The sequence below is a fragment of the Camelus ferus genome, chromosome 9, assembly GCF_009834535.1.
Source record: "Camelus ferus isolate YT-003-E chromosome 9, BCGSAC_Cfer_1.0, whole genome shotgun sequence".
NCBI classification, from domain to species: domain Eukaryota; kingdom Metazoa; phylum Chordata; class Mammalia; order Artiodactyla; family Camelidae; genus Camelus; species Camelus ferus.
The window spans coordinates 8,434,619-8,459,004 of NC_045704.1; the positions used below are offsets into that span (position 1 = coordinate 8,434,619).

The window sequence follows — 24,386 nt, forward strand, 5'->3', positions numbered from 1 at the left end:
AGAAGAGGACCCGTCATTCACACCCTTGCCAACATCAAGCATCCTTGCTGTGGAACTGGGCTTTTCTGCCATGGAGAGGTGACTCTCCGCCTGGGTCATGGAGGAAGGGGGTAAGCAGAACAGCAGGGCATCTCCCCACTGCCTGCAGCTGGTCACAGAGGGTGGATAATGAGCCTTGAGTCTGAGATCTTCAGGGAGAATGACAGCCTCAAGGTCCCTGGCCAGAAGCTGGTATCTTGTTGAGCCTACCTTCAGCCAAGCCTCTGAGCTGTGGACGCCCTGGGAGCTGGGGCGCCACCTCTGTCCTCTTTGGCACCACAGCATCCTTTGGTTATTCAGGGAAAACAGGGTGGTTCTTCCGAGAGTATAACTGGGAGGAGGGCTGTGAGTGTGCCCGCTTTGCTTGGTGAGTTAGTGAAGCTCACTGGGCTTCCATTCTCTGCCTCATTCATCATCAGAAGATAACCTTACAGAACTGAATGACGGCAGGAGCATGAAGGTGGGAAAGGGTTGTTGGGTCATGTGGGCAGACTGATCCTCTCCGAGCTTCACTTTTTCTGGTCCCCAAATGAAGAGCATTGGCTGACCCTAAGAAACTTTATGTTCTGTAACTGTAAAGTAATTCCCATTCTTCCTTCTTTCCTTCCCTCTGTTTCTCCTGCCCTTTTACCTTATTTCATGCCTCCCTTCCTCTTTCTCACTCTCTTAATTCTTTTTCACCATAAATCCATTTAAAAAGATAAGCCAAACATTTGCCTACAAAGATGTCCACCGTAGCATTCTTTAGAATTCTAAAAAATTGAGTACAACTTGATCATGCGGTACTGATGACAGCAAGACAGCACTGATTCAACGCTTGCTGTGTGCCAGGACCTGTGTTACGAGTTCTAATGGACTGGCTGCATTCATCCTCACCACAGGCCCATGAGGCAAGTGCTTTCCCTAACCTCATTCGGCTTTCTTTTGTGATTTATTTAACTTGGAATTGGTTAAGTATTATTTGCCAACACCATAGGACAAGATATTTTGCACTGATTAAAATCGCAGTTACGAGTATCTTTATAAATGTGGAGAAATATTCCATAGAGGAAACACACTAAAATGCAAAATGTGAAGAAAAATCAATTGCAATTTTGTTTTCAAAACGAAATTAGTATCTGTATATCTGATGCATCAAACATTCACAGGGACAATCTGTGGGTAATGGAATTACAGGTAAATTTTTATAAACATGATTTTTCCGCTGATTCCAAAGTGTTAGATGAAATTATAGTAGGAGTCCATTCATTTAAAACATTTTGTGTATCTAAGAAAAGCCCGAAGGATGGAAGTCAAGCTATAAGCGCTGGTTATCACTTGGAATTGGTTTCCAGGGGAACGTGTACATACTTATGCTATTTAAATACAGACAGACAGGTAGCTGGTGAAGTATAATTGATTCACAGTATTATATTAGTTTCAGGGGTACAACATAGTGATTCAATACTCTTATAGATAACACTCCATTTAAAGTTATAAAACATTGGCCACATTCCCTGTGCTGTACAATGTGACCTCGTAGCTTATTTATTTTATACATAGTACTTTGTGCCTCCTAATCCCCTGCCCCTAACCTGCCCCTCTCCCATCCTTCTCCCCACTGGTAACCACCAGTTTGTTCTCTATATCTGTAGGTCTGTTTTGTTATATTCATTTGTTTATAATTATTTTACTAAGTTGTGGTAGCATGCACATAACATAAAATTTACCATCTGAACTCACCATTTCCCCTGCTCGCAGCCCCCAGAAGCCACCGTTTTACCTCTGTCTCTATGAATCTGACTACTCTAGACACCTCATAGAAGGCGATCGAATATTTTTATAGCAAGTTTGTTTGTGAAGGTCTTTCATTCCTTCTTCAATGTTTAAAATTTTTTAAACTTTTAGAAACCAAATACATGTCTATGGACAAAAGTTTAAATGGTCAAGACTGTATGATGGCAAATGTCTCTTGACTGACTCTCAGTGAAATTCTCCAGAGGTGACCACTGTTAGCATCTTGTGTGTTTTTTCCAGAAACATTCATTGTGTGTGTGTGTGTGTGTGTGTGTGTGTGTATATATATATGCACGTACACATGTATATGTATATTCATTGCATATATTACAAATATATACACACTTTATATGTATATAAATATAATGCTATATAATGTTAAAAATGTCCTCTGTCGTTTATAGACATTACAGCACATTCTCCGGAGTGTTCTGCACCTTGCTCCTCATGTGCTAACACCACTCTTGCCCATGGCAACTGCACGGTAGCTTTCTACTGTAAGAATATACCATAATGCATTTCCTCAGGCCCTTATCAATAGACATCAGGTTCCTTCCAATCTTATATTCTTAGAGCTAATGCTCTGCTTTCATTAACCTCACTCACAGACCCTTGAGCGCACGTGAGAATCTGTCAGGACGATACATTCCTAGAAGTCGCACTGCAGAGCCAAAGGGTTTCCTGAGTGCTCGTGTGGGCAGACGGTGCCACTGTGCCCTCCAGAGAATTTGTTCCACTTGGCACTCCTGCCAACCATGTATGTAAAAAGTATTTACAATTTATGGGAAAACTAACATCTCACTTATCCACAACCCACACGTGTCCTCTCAGCCACAACCCAGTGGTATGTTCCTCCATGCTGAGATGTCCACTGGGTGCTGGGTATTGTCTGCAGTCTCTGACATGCAACCTCATTGGATTCTTATGACTCTGAAGATAGGGTATTTAAAAAAAAAATTTCCCCAGTTTCTTTACCAGGCAATGGAAGTTTAGGGGGTCAAAAGTCCTTGCCCATAATCAGGAAAGGGCGGGTCTGGATTTGAACCCAGCGCTGTGTGAGCTTTGCTCAGGATCCCCGAGATTCAGAGGAAGTAGAGGACATAATTCTCACAGGGTAAGTGCACATGGATGACTACATCCATGAGGACTGCGGGCGGGCAGGAGGAGCGGATGTGCTGTGGGTTTGGGGTAAGTCAGACAGGCGTAGGGGAGGGAACTAATGTATTACTTTATAACCTACTCATTATCTACTGTGTGTAGAGGCCACACGGGATAGAGTTTACCCTGGGGCTGGACACTATGGATTCAGATCCCTGCTTCGCCATTTACTTGGGCAAAGTCACTCAACTTCTCTGACCCTCCATTCCGGCACACGGGAGACGAGGCTGACAGTAACGGCTCTCCATGCAGTCGTAGTGAGTGCCCATCACTACAGTATTACCAACAGGCTCTTACAGCCTCCCCGTTACAGAGGAGGAAATGGAAACTTGGAGACATCAAGTCAACAGTGTCTCTCTGAGTACGCTCATCCAATGCACAGCAGAAAATTCTGTATGCTGACAGTGCCCAAATGTTTACCCCCATCTGAGGCTCTCATCTGAACCCCAGTCCTGTAAGTCCAGCTGTCTCCACTACAACCCAGTGGGGGAGTCTCACAGAACTCTCACACCTACATCCCAAGCTGAACCCTCACTCTCCTTACCCCCACCCAAACTTGACCATGTCCAAATCTTTCCATCACCTCAGTAAATGGCTTATCCCGTTGTGCTAGCTGGATATTTAGGAGTTACCCTTAGTTCCTCCCCACCCTTCACCCCTCACATCCCTCCTACCCAATACATCAGGAATGCTACTGACTCAACCTCCAGATTTTATCCTGAGAGCGTCCACATCTCTACCACCACAGCCCCAGCCACTCTTATCCCTTACTAGGGCTACTGCAATAGCGTCTTGATCGCTCTCTCTGGTTCTAACCTTTCCCCTGACAATCTCTGTAGAGAAGCCTAGTTACTTGGCACAGTGCTGAGACCAGAATAGCTGCTCAAGAAGTATCAGTTGAGTAAATAAGATGAGGGAGAAATCTTCAGAAGAGTGAAGGCAGACATGGTTGCCTGCAGAGGTGATGGGGGCCCTTGCTGGTTCAGGTACCAGAAGAGGAATCCAAACTGTGTCCACCAGGAGACGGACACAGAGTCTCCAGTCTGCGATGCAGGAACTATGTGCTATGCTTCTCAGGAGAACTGCAGTCACCCAGTTTTCCACAATGCATCACTCGTGTGGCTCTGGCGGGGAATGGGTTGGGGCTGGCAAGAGTGGAAGCAGAGGGCCACCAATAAGCCTATGACATCCTTTATGTGAAGGATGATCATGGCCTAGACCAGGGTGCTTGTCATGCGGATGGTGCAATGTAAGACCACTGATCAGTGCATAGTGGTTTTTTAAATCACATCCCCAACTTTGAGATGTGAACTGTGAACTTGGCAGATGGAAAGACTAGATGTGAATGTCTGGTCTACTGTTTACCAGCTGTGTGACTTTGGGAAAGTTATTTGATTTAAGAGTGCCAGTTTCCTCCTTAACTTTGAATAAGAAACATATTCTCTGGGCTCAATTTTCCTCAGCCACAATCCTGAGACATGATTCTTTGTTTGTTATAGTTTTTGGTTTGTTTGTTATTTTGTTTGGTTGGGTTGTTGTTTTTTTTTTAAGTATGTAACCCTCTTACAGATAAGAAGGCAAAGATTGAAGGAGAATAGCCTTCTGGCTGGAAATGCAGGGTTAATTAGTGACAGACATAGAGCTTCCACACACACTCTGACTCCAGCTCCCACTGTTGCACTGTGCAGCCAGATGCCATGCGGTTTGAGACTGGCATGACTTTAGGGCTGAGTGGGAAAGACTGGGAATGTCAGCGTGAGGCAGGAAAGGGCAGTGAGTGAGGACTTAGGGAAATTATGAGAAGAATGCATTTAAGCAGAGGGGCGTGGTGAGAAACGAGAGCAGATCCTCTCCTTACGTATTCAACAAATATTTTTGAGCTACTTCTTCTATGTGTGCCAGACACTGTACTAGGTTATGGGGAAGATGTGCAAGACGGATGTTCGGTCATTCAATAAATATTTATTCAGCACCTACTGTGAGCCTTGTGTTAGGTGCTGGTCCTAAAATCGTGGGCAAGACAGAGGTGGGTGCGTGCTCTAACTGTTGATGGAGCACCTAACACGAGCCACACGTGAGGCCAGGTGCTGGGAAGCCGCTATACAAAAACCTTGCTCCCCTCCTGAAGAAGGCATCCCTCCCTTGCCCAGAGCGTTGAGGACAGGAAACAGGTTTGATTTTCCAGTTCATCTCCGAATTCCAGCTCACTGCCTGCCACAGTGCCTGGTGCACTGACTACTCTCTGGCTGAAAAAAATAAACTGAACATGAGCGCCGTACCTCAAGGGGGCTTGAATACCATGACAGCCTACCTAAGCTTCCTCTTGTATGAAATACGAGTGTAGAAGGAACAGGATGAGGCTTTTGGATTCATTTCACAAACACTGATGCCCACTGACGTGGTCACCCACCCTTACTGAGCATTTCCTGCCAGCCCCACTTCTAAGAATTTCTGTGTATTATTTCACTCGTTCTTCACAAAAAACTGATGAGAGAGAAGTTACAGCACCGTATAAGGAAGGGTACAGTCTGGAATCAAGATAAACTTAGTTTTTGTTCCGTGAAGTCTGTCTCCTCCTATAGATGGTGAACACCAAGGGGAAAAGACACTTTCCCATCTGACGCATTGAGGGCGGCGCTCAGTGGAGAAGAGTCAGAGAGGTGGGCGGGGCCGGGGGTCTCGGTAAGGCCTTTGGGTCTCATTCCGCGTCCACTGCGCAGGCAAGGGGGGCCCCCGCGCGGGGCACGGTCCGAGCTGCCTTTTGTGACGCTCGCTCGCCGCCCCGTGTCGCGCGCCCTGTGGGGGACAGAGGCCGGGCAGGCGCACGTCTCCACTGCATGCTTCTCCTGACCGCTTCCCCTCCCCCAGGCTCCGCCGCCCCCGGGCTCGGCCCCTCCGCACCCCCGGGCCCATGCCGGCGGCCTGGGCTCCCCCGGGCGCCCCCGCGGCCCCGCCCGCGGCCAACCGGAGCTCGGCCGGCGACTTCGCGCTGCTGGGCTTCGCGCACCTGCCCGCGCTGCGCCCGCTGCTCGCCGCGCTCTCGCTGCCCGCGTTCCTGCTCGCGCTGCTGGGCAACGCGCTCATCGCGCTGCTGACCGCGCGGGACCCGGCCCTGCGCGCGCCCATGTACTTCTTCCTGCGCCAGCTGGCCCTGCTGGAGCTCTGCTTCTCGCTGGACGTTGTGCCCCGGCTGCTGGTGACCCTGCTGCGGCCCGGGCTGGGCGTGTCCCCCGCCGGCTGCGCCCTGCAGCTGCTCCTGGTGCTGTCGTGCGTCACGTCCGAGTGCTTCCTCCTGACCGCCATGGCCTGGGACCGCTACGTGGCCATCTGCAGGCCCCTGCGCTACGGCGCCATCACGAGCCCCCGCCTCTGCCACCTGCTGGCCGCCGCGTGCTGGCTGGCCGGAGTCCCCGTGTCGCTGGTCTTCACCGCCTGGCTCTTCCGCTTCCCTTTCTGCGGGCCACGTGGCATCCGCCACTTCTTCTGTGACATCGCTCCTCTGCTGAGCCTGGTGTGTGCGGACACCAGGCTCTTCGAAGCCAACGTGTTGGCGGCCACAGTGCTGGTCATCATGGTTCCCTTCTGTCTGATAGCCACGTCCTACGTCGGGATCTTGGCCACTGTGCTACGGATGCCGTCCGCCAGGGGGCGCCACAAGGCCCTGTCCACGTGTGCCTCCCACCTCGTTGTGGTGGTTCTGTTTTACGGCACAACAGGGGTCATCCACCTGCGACCCAAGGCCAGCTACTCGCCGGAGAGCAAGCAGGTGGTGTCCCTGTCCTACACCCTGGTGACCCCCATGCTCAACCCCCTCATCTACAGCCTTCGGAACAAGGAGGTGAAGGCAGCCCTGGGGCGGGTATGCTGCCCTCACTGGGGCTCTGCACCCCATGAATGACCTCTTCAGGACCCCTTTCCAGAGTCAAGAATTGTTGATTTTTTTTTTCTGCAGAGGATCTATATACAAATGTGTGATGCACTCTGATTTTTTCCAGAGAACCATAATTTTCCTTTTCTAGTTATGATGGTGCTGATTCCACCTTTCTATCCAAGAAAAGTAACTTGCCCAAGTGCTCAGTCTCTGATGACAATTTTTTGGTAGTGGTGGACAAATGGAACTAATTTGGGTCAACTAGAGTGTATCAATCAGCAATTGGCAGGAAAATGTTGTGTAACAAATCATCCTAAGATGTAGTGTCTTAACACGTGTCATTTATTCTCAGGAATCTTCAGTCAGCTGAGGGTTAGCTAATCCAGGCTGGGCTCATCTGAATGGTTCTTCTGATCTTTGCTAGGCTTGCTTGTGCAAACCAGTGCTGACTGATGCGGGCTTGGCTTAGCTAGAGGACACTCTGATTCATGTATCTCCCATCCTTTTCCTTGGACCAGAGGGCAAGCTCAAGCATGAGTTTTCTCCTTATAGTAGCCGAGTGAATTGGCCCCAACTGTGCAATGGATTTTCAGAGCTTTGGTCATGTCACAGCCAAGAAGATGCCATTGGCCAAAGGAAGTCACATGGCCAAATCCTAAGCCATGGGGCAAGGAAAGACACTCTTTATTTTTGGTAGGAATAGTGAAGTTACAGATTCAGTGAAAAGAAATCCAAACCAATGAAGGAGAGGGGGAAAATGTGTTTCTAATGACTTTGTTGAGTTTTTGGATCCAGACATGACTGAAGTCTGTTCTACCCTTAGAAATTCCTCTTATGTGAACCAATAAATTCACTTTTCACTTAAGCCACTTTGGGTTGGAGTGCTGTCTCTTTTAGTGACCTAATTAATGGATTTCATATTTAATAACTAACCTGGTACATGAGTTACTTTATTTCTCCTCACAAGCTCATTAAGAATTTTTAAAATATAAGTAGATGTTTCAGAGGAGTTCTTTCTCTTCTTACAGATTACCACTGAAGGGATCTAGTTCTTCTAATAGGAACAGTTTCTCACTCATCTCTATGCCCCATGATCCAGATCAAGCACAGGGCCTGATATTTGGGAAAAAAAATCAGTCAATGCCTGATGGCCTGAACTAAAAGATGGCTCTAAGCCTGACTTTCCTCTGCTCCTCCTCCCTTTAAGCCTCTGCAGAGCATCAGTAAAAAACGTTTTCCACTCCAGCTCTTCTCCAAATCCACAGAGACCACAGAAGGTCTCTGAGGTCCAGAGCTCGGGTTTAAGCCTGCTTCCCTGTCTCCTCACTGTGAAGGTAGTCAACTCAGCAACTCAGATCATCCAGAACCACAAAGAGAAACAAGGGTGGGAGGGGTGGGTGCCTCATTCAAGACCAGGAGCAGGTCCTTCCAAGATGGACTGAAAGTCAGTTCTTCCATCCCTGGGCAACTCCTCCTCTGGACAGAAGCCTAATCCACCAAGGCACCAGACACTCCTCCTGGCGCAGCACCAGCAAAAAAAAGCATCTGTACCTGTTGTCCTTCAGCCAGCAAATGAGACCAAATGCTATTCTTCGGGGGTGACGAAAAGAAACAACAGAAAGAAACCTTCTTGTATAGAACACTCGAGGCATAGCAGGTACTGACTCTAAGTACTTTAGATTATATTAACTGATTTAACCCTCATTTAGAAGTTACCTCCATATGGCACATTAATTCACAAGGCAGAGATAGGTCAAATGGCTTGCTGAAGACAATATAATTAGTTTGCAGAGATAATCCTGTTACCATGTCTATCTTACTTCAGAGTCCTTGATTTTTTTTACCACTTTGTCCCACCATCTGAAAGAGGCCTCGCATATAGTAGCTACTATTATATAAAATTTATTAATTATAAGAGCAAAACAACTAGTCTTAAATTACAAAGTAGGCAAAGGAGGCTTAAATGGGTTAAGTAACTTTCCCATTTCCAGGAGTTACGCTGCTTGAAAGTTCTCACTTTGAGGCTAAAACCCAGGTTCATTCATGTCCATATGTCCGCCACGACTGATGCACTGCTTCTTTGCACAAAGTCCTTACTTAATATTTGTGAAGTGAAGTGGAATTAAATACTATCAAAAAACTTCTACCAGTCAAGAGTCAGTTTTCTAACAAGAGAAATTCTGAGTTTCATTCAGAACAATAGGATTTAAACCCAGTTCTGTGTAACTCTGAGGCGAGGCTTTAATCACCACACACTACTGCCCCTTTTCCTGCAGCACAGAAATTACTTGGTTCAGGGGGCTGATGATAACGTACAATTTGAATATCATAACACTGAGGCGTGAAGAAGTTAACTAGGATATGCAAGGCAACAGAGACAGAGAACATCACGGCTGGAATTCCTCTGGAGAGTGCCAATGAGCTCTTTTTCAACACCAGATCTCCTTCAAAACTAGCATAGATGTTAAAATCATTCATGTTTATAAATATTTTTGAGCTGGAATAGTCTTTGAATACTCTAGTTCCTGGATGTGACCCTTTGTTGTGTGCACTTCTGGTTTTCCTATAGATTATCCAGGGAGGTCTTGGTTGACCTGAAGCCCTAAGTTAGGAAAGGTAACTCAGAAAAGGACTCATGGAGGAGGCTGAGCTTGAGCAGATATGGGTGGGAGAATTATGAAGACCAGAGGCAGAACCAGGAAGGAAGCAGAGCAAGAAATCTCAGTGGAGGGGAAAGACGGAGGGAGAAGGAAAGATGAAGCATTTTCCAGGAAAAAGAAGAGCTCCACCACCCAGTATTAAAGCTGAGCTGGAAAGGGCTCCTTTTAACACTGAAGACAACTCTGCAGGAAGAGGGCCAGAAACTGATTAGCTGAAGACCCGTAAGATTGCAGAGGGCTTTACTACCAGCAGCCGAACCCGCTGTTCAGCACCAAGGACAGCTCCCACCCGTCAGGCTGGTGCTCAGTTGCGAGGAGAGCTTTGTAGGAAAAAAGATTGTTCCATCAACCAGTACTGACATTGGTCCAAACTTGATAGAAGCCTGAACTTTTAAAACCACCAACTACTTGTGGCAACTTTTTATTTTATCCTCCCAATCACACTATGAGAAAAAAATGCCAATAACCCCGTTGCACTGATTTGGACGCTGAGTTTCAGAGAGATGAAGGGAGCCCAACGTCACATCACTGGGATGAAGTACACCTAGTCTTTGCAGTTGTGTCCAAAAAAAGTGATTGGACTTAACATCTGGAAATGTTTACTGTAGCACAAGTTCTGCTTGATGGCTGTGAAAATATTAAGCCTCAGTTCCACAATCTGTACAGTAAGAGCAGTGAGGGACATAACATTTGTATGTTCCAAGGATTAAATTAGCTCACTTTGTGCCTTTGTGCAGAACCTTAAGATAAACCATTTCCCAACATCTACAATACTGGCTTCTCAGAAAACTGTGATTCTCTATAACTAGAGAAAAAAAAAGATAGCAACAATTTTTTTAATGCATGAATTCCTCAGGGTTCCTACTGCTATAACTTGAAACGCTGTCTCTTGAAACACATTTTATATCTAACATTCTTGTGCAGAGTAGGCACATTTCTTATGAAAATGTGTCAGATACTGCCTTTTATCATTAATTTACCCAATTCAATATTTTAAAAAGCAGAGTAGACACTTTACTAGAACTCAAGATAGAAAAAGGCATTAAGAGGTGTGGATAAAAGTGGGATTTGGTTTCAATGAGACCTCAGTTTCCACCCCAGTTCTGTAGGACTCTGTGTATTGGAAAAATTGCTTATTTCTCTGAGCTTAAGTTATCCCCCCAAAATTGTAATAATAGCACCTTCATAGCAGTTTTGTGAGGCTTTAAAGAGGTGAGTATGGAACGCATATAGCACAATATGCAGCATACAGAAAGAGCTTAACACATAGTACTAATTATTACTACTGTCACTGCAACTATTTTTTGGCACTTAGAATGCTGACTGTTATAACACTCAAAAATGGGGGCTGCACGTATAGATTATAATTAGGCTAAGTTTTGTTCCCATTTCCCTTTCTGGCCATATGACTTTGGGCCAGTAACTCTTCCTTTATGAGCTTCAGTAAGTAATTAGTAAAATTAATTAGTAAAATATGGATAGTAGCAGCATTTTCATGGAGTCCTTGAGAGACCTGGCACGGTCCCCATAAAACCTAGAAGGGACCTAAGAAACCCTATCATCATTGCTGCATCGTTAATTGTGGCAAATGACTGTAAAAATCTTAATTTCCCAAGGCTTCGTGTTGGCTGGTTCTTGGCTACCTCTCCATCCTCATCTCCTCATGCTCCTCTTGCTCACTAAGGCCAGCTTCAAAGACCTCCTCATGATCTGTGATACCTGACATTTCTCTCTCATACTGGGGCCTTTGCACCGGCTGTTCCTTCTACCCACAATGCTGTTCCCCTCAACTTTATGCATTTACAGGCCCTTCTCACCCTCCATGTCTCCATTCAAATATCTTCTTCCTGGGGTCACTTCCCTCGTGGTCAAAAACTAATGTGGCCAGACACCCCCCTTCACCATCTAACTCTCTGAAATTATGTTGGAACTTCGATTTTGTTTAATAAACTCTATTTCCACCTACAACTCTGAACCCCAATAGACACATTTCCCTCTAGCATTCAACACAAACTTCTTTTCCATCAGATGCTGTTAGAAGTTCTAAATCACAAGATGTTTTGTGAAGGAATGAGTTAACATATGGATGTCCTTAGTAATGGGGTGATGCACAGTAAATACTCCATGAATGTTGGAGAATGTACCCACAGGCATCATTGTTTGTTAAATGAATCCAAACCTTCATCTCACCCTCCCTGTATCCATGTTTCATAGAGGGTTAAACCCAAATGCACTGTAGTCTTTGCATTCAATCCTTCCCAGTTATAGTCCTCCCACTAATTCATTTCTTTTCATCAAAATGTAGTCATTGCCCCAGGCCCTGCACTGGGATCTGGGATTAACAGACAGATTAGACCTTGCATGATCTTCATGATGTCTTGGGACACCTGAGGAGATTCTTAGTTTGGAACTAGTAGTTATGTTGCTTCCACACAAGAAACTATTCTGTAGCTATTAAAAGGGATGAGGTCTTTTTTTTTTTTTTTTAGATTCCACATATGAGCGATCTCATATGGTATTTTTCTTTCTCTTTCTGGCTTACTTCACTTTAGAATGACATTCTCCAGGAACATCCATGTTGCTGCAAATGGCGTTATGTTGTCGGTTTTTATGGCTGAATAGTATTCCACTGTATAAATATACCGCTTCTTCTTTATCCAGTCATCTGTTGATGGACATTTAGGCTGTTTCCATGTCTTGGCTATTGTAAATAGTGCTGCTATGAACACTGGGGTGCAGGTGTCATTTTGAAGTAGGGTTCCTTCTGGATATATGCCCAGGAGTGTGATTCCTGGGTCATATGGTTAATCTATTGCTATTCTTTTGAGGAATCTCCATACTGTTTTCCACAGTGGCTGCACCAACTTGCATTCCCACCAGCAGTGAAGGAGGGTTCCCTTTTCTTCACAGCCTCTCCATCATTTGTCATTTGTGGACTTTTGAATGATGGCCATTCTGACTGGTGTGAGGTGATACCTCACTGTAGTTTTGATTTGCATTTCTCTGATAATTAGTGATATTGAGCATTTTTTCATGTGCCTATTGATCATTTGTATGTCTTCCTTGGAGAATTGCTTGTTTAGAAAAAAAAATGAAGATAAATATAAAACAGAAACAGACTCATAGACATAGAATACAAACTTGTGGTTGCCAAGGGGGCAGAGGGTAGGAAGGGACAGACTAGGATTTCAAAATTTGTAGATACTGACAGGCATACACAGAACAGATAAACAATATTATACTATATAGCACAGGGAAATAACTACAAGATCTTGTGGTAGCTCACAGCAAAAAAAAAAAAAAGTGACAATGAATATATGTTCATGTGTAACTGAAAAACTGTGCTCTACACTGTAATTTGACACAACATTGTAAAATGACAACTCAATAAAAAATGTAAGTAAGTTAATTAATTAATTAAAAGGGATGAGGTCAGATCCATACTGATATGGAATTCATTTCAAGATACATTACTAAAGAAAGTTTATGGTGCAGGGAGTATACTTAGTAGGCTACCTTCATGTTTATCAAGACCTATATACCTACCAATGAGGGTGATTACAAGAACTGTATCTTGAGGGTCGCACAAGAGACTGGTTTGGTGGTTGCCTCAAAAGCAGGTCTAAGGGACAAGCTGTCAGGGATTAGAGCAACATTTACTCGAGTGAGGCGTAATATATAATGCCTACTACTAGTGAGAGTGGAGAGAGGGAAGAGGGAGAGGGGAAGAACAGGAGGGGGGAGGGGGAGGGGAGGAGGGGGAAGGAGGGAGGGGAGGAGGGAAGGGAGCGAGAGAGAGATTTCTACTCCCTCTTTTCACAGGTAGGGACACTGAACTGAGGGCTGTCAACAAAATGATCTAAGAGTCTTGGGACCAAATATGGTGGCTGAAAATTTAAATATCATCCTCCTGGAGTTGGTCTAGGAGAGCATGGTCAAGTGCTTCAAGGTACAATGTTTTCCCTTTCACTTAGTGTTGTGCAAAACAGTGGCCATTACGGAGAAGGGCCTGGAAGACTTGGTCCATGATGAGCGGCTGAAGGATCTGGGGACACTTCACATTTGCAACTGCTATTCACTTGCCCTGAATGCCTTCCTCATATTTTTCCACGTTGGGGTCTCTCCGCTCATGTGTTACATCTTCGATCACTTTAGCTCCTGTCGTCTTCAACACCCTATCTCAGAGCCCTTCATGCATTTTATCATAACTCTAATCCCTTCCAAATGGCCTTGTCATTTTATTGGTTCTTTTGTTCATTGTCTCTCTTTCTCACAAGAAGTCAACACACTGCGGACAGGGACTTCATCTCTTGTTCACCCATGTGAACAGTGCTTAGCATGTAAAGAGAAGCTGGATGAACGTCATTGAATGAATTCTGTAATCAGTGCCCTAGAGTCAGAAGGGCTCCGTAGTTGGGTCCTTTGCCAGCTCTCTACCCTCTGAGTCTCAGGATGGAAGACTTTGCAGGCTTGATTGTGACAATGTGGAACAACAGCACTGAACACCAAGGAAGCCAAGCCCCGCTGTGTTTCCATCCTGGTCTGTTGCTTCCTGGCTGTGTGGTCTTGGACAATGTATTTACACATTTGATCCCCACAGCTGCCCTCTGCACAGAACCAGAGAATATAACTAGGCTTTGTGGCAGGTTACTGATGCACTGTAGGTACTGATGAATTATAGAAGTGTTAGTTATGAGATTTTTACATGAACAGTTTGCTCTATGAACCTCCATTTCCTGAAATGTATCAGTGGGGAAATAACGCCAGTTTGTCTCTGTGATAACACATACTGATATGATAAATGATGTTACCAAACTTCAGCTCAAAGGGACGTCAATTTTTGTGGGATTCCTCCCTTTTTGCCCTTCTTGAATATTATCACTGGTGACCTATAGCCTAATACAATTCTTAAATTCAGATTGGGGAGGACAGAGGAGTGTGGTGGGGAGGCTCAGTGGCAGAGCACATGCATGGCAGGCAGGAGGTCCTGGGTTCAGTTCTCAGTGCTTCCATTAAAAAATAAGTAAATGCATAAATAAATGTAATTGCCTCCCCACTCCACCCCCCAAAAAAAGAGAGAAGAGGAGTGTTTTTGAGCAAAAGAGCCAACAGTTTAGCTCTTCTTCAGATTTATAGACTACTCCTAAGTTCCTGCATAAAGTATAAAAAGAAAGGGAAAAGTCATCCACTAAAAGCACTTTTCAGAACCGAAACAAAAATTCTAGTTTCTTATTTAGTACAGAAATTTCTACCCAATGCATTATTTACTATAACAAACTCATGGGAGGCCAATATTATTCTCCCAATTTCTGTTCAGCGTGTTTGCACAGGACATAGGTTTACCAAGAAGAGCAACCAGAGTAAAGACAATGATTTCATATTCAGAGTTTGGCTCACAAACCTACAGCATCTCTCACCATAACTGTCAATTTCCAAGAGAAGTTGGGTTTGCCAAGTGCCTGGATTTTCCATGCACTGTGAACGTATTCCCAAGTTTCTGCACTGTGTCTCCCTGTAGGAACAGAGAGCCAACAAACTTTATTTCTCTCTCCACAGATGGAGAGGTCCCTGGCCGTGGGCAACATGACCAGGGTCCAGGAGTTTGTCTTGCTGGGCTTGTCCACAAGGCCAGAAGTAAGGGACGTCCTGTTTGCCGTCTTCCTGACCCTCTACCTGCTGACCCTCCTGGAGAACTCGCTCATCGTCCTCCTCGTCTGCAGGCACAGTGAGCTCCACAAGCCCATGTACTTCTTCCTGGGCAACCTGAGCTGCCTGGAGATGTGCTACGTGTCGGTGACCACGCCCAGCCTGCTCGCGGGGCTGCGGACTGGACCCTGCCGTGTGCCCCTCACAGCCTGCATGACCCAGCTCTTCTTCTTCATCTCCCTCATCTGCACGGAGTGCACCCTCCTGGCGTCCATGGCCTATGACCGCTACGTGGCCATCTGCCGCCCACTCCACTACCCGCTGCTCATGAGGCCCCAGGTCTGCCTGGGCTTGGCCGTGACTTCATGGCTTGGTGGGCTGCTGGTCTCAGTGGCCAAGACAACATGCATCGCCAGCCTGTCCTACTGTGGCCCCAACGTCCTCAACCAATTTTTCTGTGATGTCTCCCCTCTGCTCAACCTGTCCTGCGCCCACGTGGCCCTGACGGAGCTGGTGGACTTCATCTCTGCCATCATCATCTTCTGCGGGACCCTGCTGGTGGCCTTGGCGTCCTACTCAGCCATTGGGGTGAGCGTGCTCCACATGCCCTCAGCTGCCGCCCGGCGCAAGGCCTTCTCCACCTGCGCCTCCCACCTGGTTGTGGTGGGCATCTTCTACTCGGCAGCCCTCTTCATCTACTGCCGCCCCAGCCGCATCAAATCTATGGACCTCAACAAGGTGCTGTCCGTCATCTACACAGTGGCCACGCCCGTGTGCAATCCTGTCATCTACTGCCTGCGGAACAGGGAGGTCCACGCGGCGCTGTGGAAAACCCTCCACTGGTCCTGATGCTAATCTCCTAACTTAAAATTTCTCATGGCTTGAACTACCACAAGTAATACTGAAAAGCAAGTTAAATACTAAGAGAGTATGCTTCTCACATGATACACAATGAGTTCATAACAATTAATAATAAAATCTTAGCTACCCTAGAGAAGCATGGACAATGTCTATGAGAAAGCAAGTCATCAAAGATGAAAGATGAGTGAGTGGTGATTCACATGACAAGATGCTTGACTTTCTTAGTAAACCAGGAAGTATAAATTTAACCATCCTTTCATCTGTACTACCAGAAGATTGACAAATATTTCCCAAATGCGTCTATATACCCCCAGAAGTAGAGATAGAAATATATAAGGATATTCACTGCATCTTTGTTTGTAAAAAATCAGAAACAACCTACATGTCCATCCAGTATGTGAATTAAATGTAGCACACTCATTCTGAGACAAACATTGGAGTATTAAAAAGAAGATCTGTAGTTTTGACATTGAAAGTTGGCTAGTATAGATGTCAAATAAAAAATCAGGTAAAACACGCTATGAAATACTTTTGTTTTCTTTAATTTTTAATTTTGCAAGTGTGCACGGAACCAGAAGACCCTCTCCTGTGGTCTTCAGATACGTTAGTGCTTCTTAGAGCAAGTTACTAACCAGTGTTTCCTCCCTGAAACCTAGGATTGATTAAATGAAGGCAGGAGCAGCTGATCATCCATCTTTATACTCCAGGCTCCAAGCACAAGGCTAGGCATTTGGGAAGAGATCAGTGAATGCATGATGGCTTGAAGAAAGGGTGTCTCTGAGGCTGATTCTCCTCTACTCCTCCTCCCCTTAAGCCTCTGCAAAGCATCAAGAAAAAAGTATGCCATGGAATCTGTAATAAATAAACTCCCTGCAAACAAAAGTCCAGGACTGGATGGCTTCACTGGGGAATTCTACCAAACATACAAAGAAGAACTTAAACCAACCCTTCTCAAACTCTTCCAAAAGACTGAAGAGGAGGGAACACTCTTAAACTCATTCTCTGAAGCCACCATCACCCCAATACCAAAACCAGACAAGACACTACCGAAAAAGAAAATTACAGGTCAGTATCATTGATGAGCATAGATGCAAAAATCCTCAACAAAATATTAGGAAGCCAAATCCAACAACACATTAAAAAGACCACACACTATGATCAATTTTGATTCATCTCAGGGTCACAAGGATGGTTCAACATCAATCAATGAGATACACCACACCAACAAGAGAAAGGACAGAATCTCTCAGGGGCATCTCAACAGATGCAGAAAAAGCATTTGATGAAAGTTCAACATCCGTTCATGGTAAAAACTCTTACCAGAGTGGGTACAGAGGGAACGTACCCCAACACAATAAAAGCTATTTATGAGAAACCAACAGCCAACATAATACTCAACAGTGAAAAGCTGAAAGCATTCCTGGTAAAATCTGAGACAAGACAAGGATGTCCACTCTTCCCACATCTATTCAATGTAGTATTAGAAGTCCTGGCCATAGCAATTAGACAAGAGAAATAAATGTGATCCAAATTGGAAGAGAAGAGGCGAAATTGTCACTATATGCAATGACATGATACTATACAGAGAAAACTCTAAAGACTCCACACAAAAACTACTACAGCTGATACACAAATTCAGCAAGGTAGCAGGACACAAGGTTAACATACAGAAATCTGTTGCATTTCTTTACACTAATGAAATGTCAGAAAAGGAAAGTAAAAAAAAAAAAACCCTTTTTAAAAATCACATAAAAAATACTTAGGAATAAACCTGGCAAGGTGAGAGACATGCTGAGAACTATAAAACAGTGATAAAGGAAATGAAAGATGATTTAAAGAAATGGAAAGACATCCCCTGCTTTTGGATTGGAAGAATTAATATTATTAAAATGGCCATACTACCCAAAGCAATCTGCAGATTTTGTGTGATCCCTATCAAATTACCCAGGATGTTTTCACAAAACTAGGACAAATAATCCTAAAATTTATATGGAATCACAAAAGACTGAGAATTGCCAAAGTGATACTAAAGAAAAAGAATGAAGCTGGAAGAATAACCGTCCCAGACTTCAGATAATACTACAGAGCTACAGTAATCATGATAGCTTGGTACTGGCACAAAAACAGACATATGGATCAATGGAACAGAATAGAGAGCCCAGAAATAAACCCTCAGACCTACAGTCAATTCATCTCTGACAAAGGAGGCAAGAATATACAATGGAGGAAAGACAGTCTCTTCAGCAGGTGGTGCTGGGAAAACTGGACAGCAGCATGTAAATCAGTGAAGCTAGAACACTCCCTCACACCACACACAAAAATAAACTCAAAGTGGCTTAAAGACTTAAACATAAGACAAGACACTGTAAACCTCTTAGAAGAAAACATAGGCAAAACATTCTCTGATATAAATCTTAGCAACATTCTCCTAGGGCAGTCTACCCAGGTAATAGAAATAAAAGCAAAAATAAACAAATGGGACCTAATTAAACTTATAGGCTTTTGTGAAGCAAAGGAAACCATAAACAAAATGAAAAAACTTATGTAAATGATGCAAATGACAAGCACTTAATTTCCAGAATACACAAACAGCTCATACAACTCAATAACAGAAAAATAACTTCATCAAAAAAAGGGCAGAAGACCTGAACAGACATTTCTCCAGCGAAGACACACAGATGGCCAAGAGGCACATGAAAAGACGCTCAGTACTGCTAGTTATCAGAGAAATGTGAATCAAAGCTACAATGAAGTATCACCTCACACTGGCCAGAATGTCCATCATTAAAAATTCCACAAGTGATAAATGCTGGAGAGGGTGTGGAGAAAAGGGACTGCTGGTGGGGATGTGATTTGGTGCTACTACTATGGAAAAACAGTAAGAATATTCCTTAAAAACTAAAATTAGAGTTAACCATATGACCCAGCAATCCCTACTCCTGGGCGTGTATCTGAAGAAAACTGTAATTTAAAAAGACACCTGCACCCCAGTGTTCATAGCAGTGCTATTTACAACAGCCAAGAGATGGAAGCAACCTAAATGTCCGTAACAGAGGACTGGATAAAGAAGTTGTGGTGTATTTACACAATGGAATACTACTCAGCCACAGAAAAGAATGAAATAACGCCATTTGCAGTAACATGGATGGACCTAGAGATTATCATGCTAAGTGAAGTAAGTCAAACAGAAAGACAAACATCATCTGATATCACTTATATGTGGAATCTTTAAAAAAGATACAAACGAACTTATTTACAGAACAGAAAGACTCACAGACACAGAAAACAAACTTCTGGTTACCAACAGGGAAAGGAGTGGGGAGAGAAATTAGGAGTCTGGGATTTGCAGATACTAACTGCTATATATAAAACAGATAAACAACAAGGTCTTGGTGTTTAGCACAGGGAACTATATTCAATGTCTTGTAATAATGGATAATGAAAAATATGAAAAAGAATGTATATATGTATAACTGAATCAATATGCTGTGTGCTAGAAACTAACAAAATCACAAATGAACTATACTTCAACAAAGAAAGAAAGAAAGAAAAAAGTATTCCATTCTACCTCTTCTCCAAGTCTACAGAGACCAGAGAGGTCTCCGAGGTCCAGAGCTCCAGTTTAAGCCTGCCTCCCTGCCTCCTCCTCACCGTGAGGGGAGTGAACTCAGCAACTCAGAGCTACAAAGAGAAACAGGAGTGGGGTGGTTGGTTGGGGTGGATGCCTCATTCAAGACCAGGAGCAGGTCCTTCCACGATGGACTGAAAGAAACCTCTTCCATCGCTAGGCAGCTCCTCCTCTGGGCAGGAGCCGAATCCTTGTGGACATCCAGGTGCGGCCTCATCAAGACGGGATCTGTACCTGTTGTCCTTCAGCCATCAGGTGAGGAGACAGGTTCTTTGCGGGTGAAGACAAGGAACAGCAGAAAGAAGTGTTCTTATACAGAACACTCAGGGCACGGAGACCAGCTCTATGGAGTGTACTAGTGTGTTCACTAGCCACTGCTTCTCTAGGCAGGCAGGTCGAGTGACTTCCTGAAGACAGACAGGAAGGGAGAGACGTCCTGACACATCTGTCTGGCTTCAAAGTCTTTGCTTCTAACTATTATGTTCTATCACCCCAAGAGATGCTTTATAGTAGCTACTATTATATGGCATTGATTCATCCTAATGGAAGAAACATGACTACTACATTACAGAGTAGGCAAAGGGAGCTCATTAACTAACTTTCCTTCAGTCACACTGTTTGTAAAATTTCAGCGTCCAAACACCTGGAGGCCGGAGCCCACGTTCACTCATGTCCACCATTCCTGGTGCCCTGCTTCTGTGCACAAAGCCCTGACTTGATAAACGTTTGTGGAATGAAGAGGAATTAAAGACTTCTCCCAGACCAGAATCTGTTTTCTCATGAGAGAGATTCTGAGTTTCATTAGGACAACAGGATTCAAAGTCCACTTCTGTGTAACACCGGGCCCAAGCTTTAACCACGACACTATACTGCCCCTCCTCCTGCAGAAATCACCTGTGCCAAGGTAGGGGTGATCTCCCCTCGTCTTGAGTAACATACAACTGGAGCATGAAGAGGTTAAAAGCCTAATTCAGGCAACAGAACTAGTGTCTCGTGTTCCTTTATGAGCGGGTCAGTCAGGTGTGGCCACAGCGGAGACAGAGGAGCGGCCCAGGATCTCTGAGACAACCGACTAAAGCAACAGGAACGATTCTCGGCACAGCGTCAGGGATGCTATTTTGAAGAAGGGACTTAAGAAGCACTTCAGCCTTTGCCGCGTAGTTAATTGTGGGAAATGACTGCAAAAATCTTACCCTCTCAAGGCTTCCCGTGCCCTGGCTCTCGGACACCTCTCCATCCTCATCTCTGCCTGCTCTTTATGTGAAGCCCCGCCTCAAAGTGTGCCCAGTATTTTTGCCATAGACATCTTTGCCCCAAGCATTTTTTCCACAAACATTTTCACTGCGTAAGTAATTGGTCATAAGGCAATTTTGCCATAAAAGATGAAATAATTGGTTGATGTTTTGGTTTCATTTCCCCCATTGATCTCCTATTTTTATACTGCATAAATCTTAGTCCTCCTAACAGTCGGTATAGTGACAAGTAGACATGACAGTCTTAACACAGTGAATGCTAACAACCACCTCTATCAACTTGATAGAAAATACGGTGATGAAACTTACTGGGAGTGTGAAATAAGAGCGTGTGAAGCTGGACTGCACACTATCCCAGAAAATAACACCAGTCTGCAAGTCCTTTGGTGACTTGGTGACTTCCCACAGAACTTCAGAACATCCATCAACAGACATGTGACAACACACCAAGAGCAATCAACAGTGCAGAAGGCTTTTCACAGGGCAGCACAGAGCTCAGCTACACACACACACACACACACACACCCCTGCATACATACATAACACTTCGAATGAAAGACTTGCGAGAAAACTGCTCAGGCACAACCCACAAAATAAAATGAGTTATTGCCATGAATCTACATACGTTTTTAATGTATTCAAACATTTAGTATTTTGCAGTAAAGTCTTTTTAATTTTTTTATTTATTATGTTTTATTGTGTCCCTTTTAATGTTTCTCTTTAATTTTTTACTTTATCTGTATGGCAAAATTGCCTTATTGCCAACTAGGTATGCAGCAAAAATGTCTGTGGCAAAATTGCTTGCAGCAAAGTTGTCTATGGCAAAGACGTTAACGGCTTCAGGGACCTCCTCGAGACCCTGATACCTGCCATTTCCTTCTCGTTGCAGGGCCTTTGCACTTGCTCTTCCTTCTGTCTGCAATGCTGTTCCCCTCAAATCTGTGCATTTATAGGCCTTTCCCATCCTCTGCATCTGCATTCTAATATTACCTTTCAGTGTCACCTTCCCTCATGGCCAGAACCAATGTAGCCAGACATCCTCTCCATCGCCCAACTATCCAAAATTATGCTGGAGTTTAGACTTTGCTTTATCAAGTCTCTTTCTACCTATAACTCTGAAGCACCCTGGAGTAGACACATTCCCACCCAGTGCCCAGCACAGCCTTTTCTTCCATCAGACGGCATTAGAAGTTCTACTTCACAAGGGTTTTGTGGAGAATAAATGAGTTAACACGTGGGTGTTCTCAGTACTGGGGCTGGTATACAGTAAGTGCTTGATAAATGTTGGTGAATGTGCTCGCAGGCATCAGCGTTTGTTACATGAATCTCAGACCCTCATCATGCCCTCCCTGTATCCATGTTACATACACGGTGAAACCCAAACGCACTGTCCTTGTGTTTAAGCTCTTTCCACGTAAATCCTGACAGCGGTTCATTTACTTTCATCGAAACGAAGTCATTACCCCAGAAACTGTGCTGGCAGCTGGACATGGACAGATGAGACCCTCCATGAACTTTATGATGCCTTGGGAGGCCTGAGAAAATTCCTCGTTTGGGACTGGTAGTTATGGTGCCGCCACACAAGAAAACTATTCTGTAGCTGTGAAAAGGGATGTGGTCAGCTTCAGGCTGATATGGGATTAGCTTCAAGATATGTTATTAATGAAAAATCTGAGGTCCTAGGACCCATATACCTACAAGCCAGGGTGATTCCAAGAACTATGTCTTGATGGTCACCCAGGAAACTGGTGGGGTGGTTTCCCCTGGGGAGCGGGTATTAGGGACAAGGTGTCAGGGATTAGATCTTACTTGAAATTTTTTTTGCCTGTAAATGTACTGTCTTCTAAGGAAGACAAAAAATGCCTATTACTTGTGAGAATGAGGAAAGAGAGAGACAGAGAGAGATTCCTGCTCCATCATTTTATACATAGAAAAATTTAACTGGGAGCTGTCAGCTCATCTAACGGTCTTTTACACTAACGTGGCTGCTAAAATTTTGCCATCGTCAGCCCCGATGTTAATCCAGGAGAGTCACCAGGTGGAAGCACGGACAGTGTCCTTTGATGGGATCACTGAGGGGTGTGCAAAGCAAGGGTCATTACAGAGATGGAGAGGAGGGTCTGGAAGGCTTGGTCCACGAGAAACTGTTACGTCTCTTTCTCACAAGAAGTCAGCCTCCTACAGACAGGGACCGTATCTGTCAGATTCACTCACTGTCGCTCCCTGTGTCTGGCATGAAACTGGAAGCTCAATGAATGTCACTGAATGAACCTTGTAACTGACACTGTACGGACAGAAGGGCCCTGCTTTACGTGCGAGCTCTGTGCTCTCCGCGTCTCAGCTGCAGGAGGCTTTCCGGCTCCCGTTGGCCACGACGATGTGGCGCAGAGGAACTGGTGCAGCGCTGACGTCTGACTCAGCGGGGACGGGCCCTGGTGTGCCGCCTCCCGGCTGTGGCCTTGGGCGAGTGAATTTGCCTGTCTGAGTCCCACACCTGCCTTCTGGCAGAGAACCAAAAATGTAACTAGGATTTCTGGCAGGTTGCTGGCTCACAGCAGGGGCTCAGTGAGTTCTAGAAGCTTTCATGATTAGATCGTGTGCCCCAGTTTACAACAATCTCCTCTGTGAGCCTCAACTTGCTCAAACACAGCAGTGGGTAAATGACGCTTGTGTCTGTATATGACCACACAGATTCGGGACATAAATTTTATATTTTCACTCTTCTGTTGAAAGGTGTGTTCATTTTTGTGGGAATCCCTCTGTGACTCAGGGAGGAAGCTGTCCCTTTCTCTCCTTTTAAAAAAATTGTTATTGTTTTGTTAATGGGGGGGAGAGGTCATTAGGTTATTTATTTATTTTTTAAATTAGATTATTATTTATTTAATGGAGGCACTGGGGACTGAACCCAGGATCTCCTGCATGCTAGGCATGCGCTCTGCCACAGAGCTGTCCCCTCCCCTTGAACACTGCGATGGGTGAACCACAGTGTAATATAATCCAGAAAGAAAAAATGTTCTTCTCTTAATGCGCTTTTAACAGAGAGAGCTGACTGTCTTGAATTTACAGAATACTAAATATCTGTGAAGAGGGCAAAAAAAAAAAAAAAAGTTAATTTGGAAAGAACTTTTTTTCCCAGAACAGCAATAACAATTCTAACTTATTTGCTATAGCAATTTGCCATTAGTTGCTTCACTTAATTTATTATAACAATCTAATGAGAGGCAAATGGTTTCCCAATATTCAGTCAGTCTAACTGGACATAAGGCTGAGAATAAGGACATAGACTTACTAAGAACATCAGTGTGTCCAAGACACGTGCCCTCACGATCAGAGTTTGCCTCACACGCCTAAAGGACCTTTCTCAGTCAACAGCCAATTTCCAAGAGCACGTGGGCTACCAAATGCACTAGAGTGTCCAGGCACCGTGAACACCCTTTTGTTCACTACTGTGCCTCTGCAGTAACCAGAACCTCAATAAACTTGTCTCTCTGCAG

The 24,386-nt window shown here is 44.6% G+C and overlaps 2 protein-coding genes across 2 annotated transcripts; both read left to right on the plus strand.

Moving 5' to 3' along the window:
- Window positions 1–5,884: 5,884 nt before the first annotated feature.
- LOC106728724 (olfactory receptor 10A7-like) lies at window positions 5,885–6,871 on the plus strand. The gene has a single exon (XM_014552737.2). The coding sequence runs from the start codon at window positions 5,885–5,887 to the stop codon at window positions 6,869–6,871; it is 987 nt and encodes a 328-aa protein (XP_014408223.2).
- Window positions 6,872–15,060: 8,189 nt separating this feature from the next.
- LOC102516749 (olfactory receptor 5) lies at window positions 15,061–15,999 on the plus strand. The gene has a single exon (XM_006177121.2). The coding sequence runs from the start codon at window positions 15,061–15,063 to the stop codon at window positions 15,997–15,999; it is 939 nt and encodes a 312-aa protein (XP_006177183.2).
- Window positions 16,000–24,386: the final 8,387 nt, after the last annotated feature.

Bases quoted from the DNA above. Each gene is read 5' to 3' on its own strand.
- LOC102516749 (XM_006177121.2), top strand. From the start codon at position 15,061: ATGGAGAGGTCCCTGGCCGTGGGCAACATGACCAGGGTCCAGGAGTTT.
- LOC106728724 (XM_014552737.2), top strand. From the start codon at position 5,885: ATGCCGGCGGCCTGGGCTCCCCCGGGCGCCCCCGCGGCCCCGCCCGCG.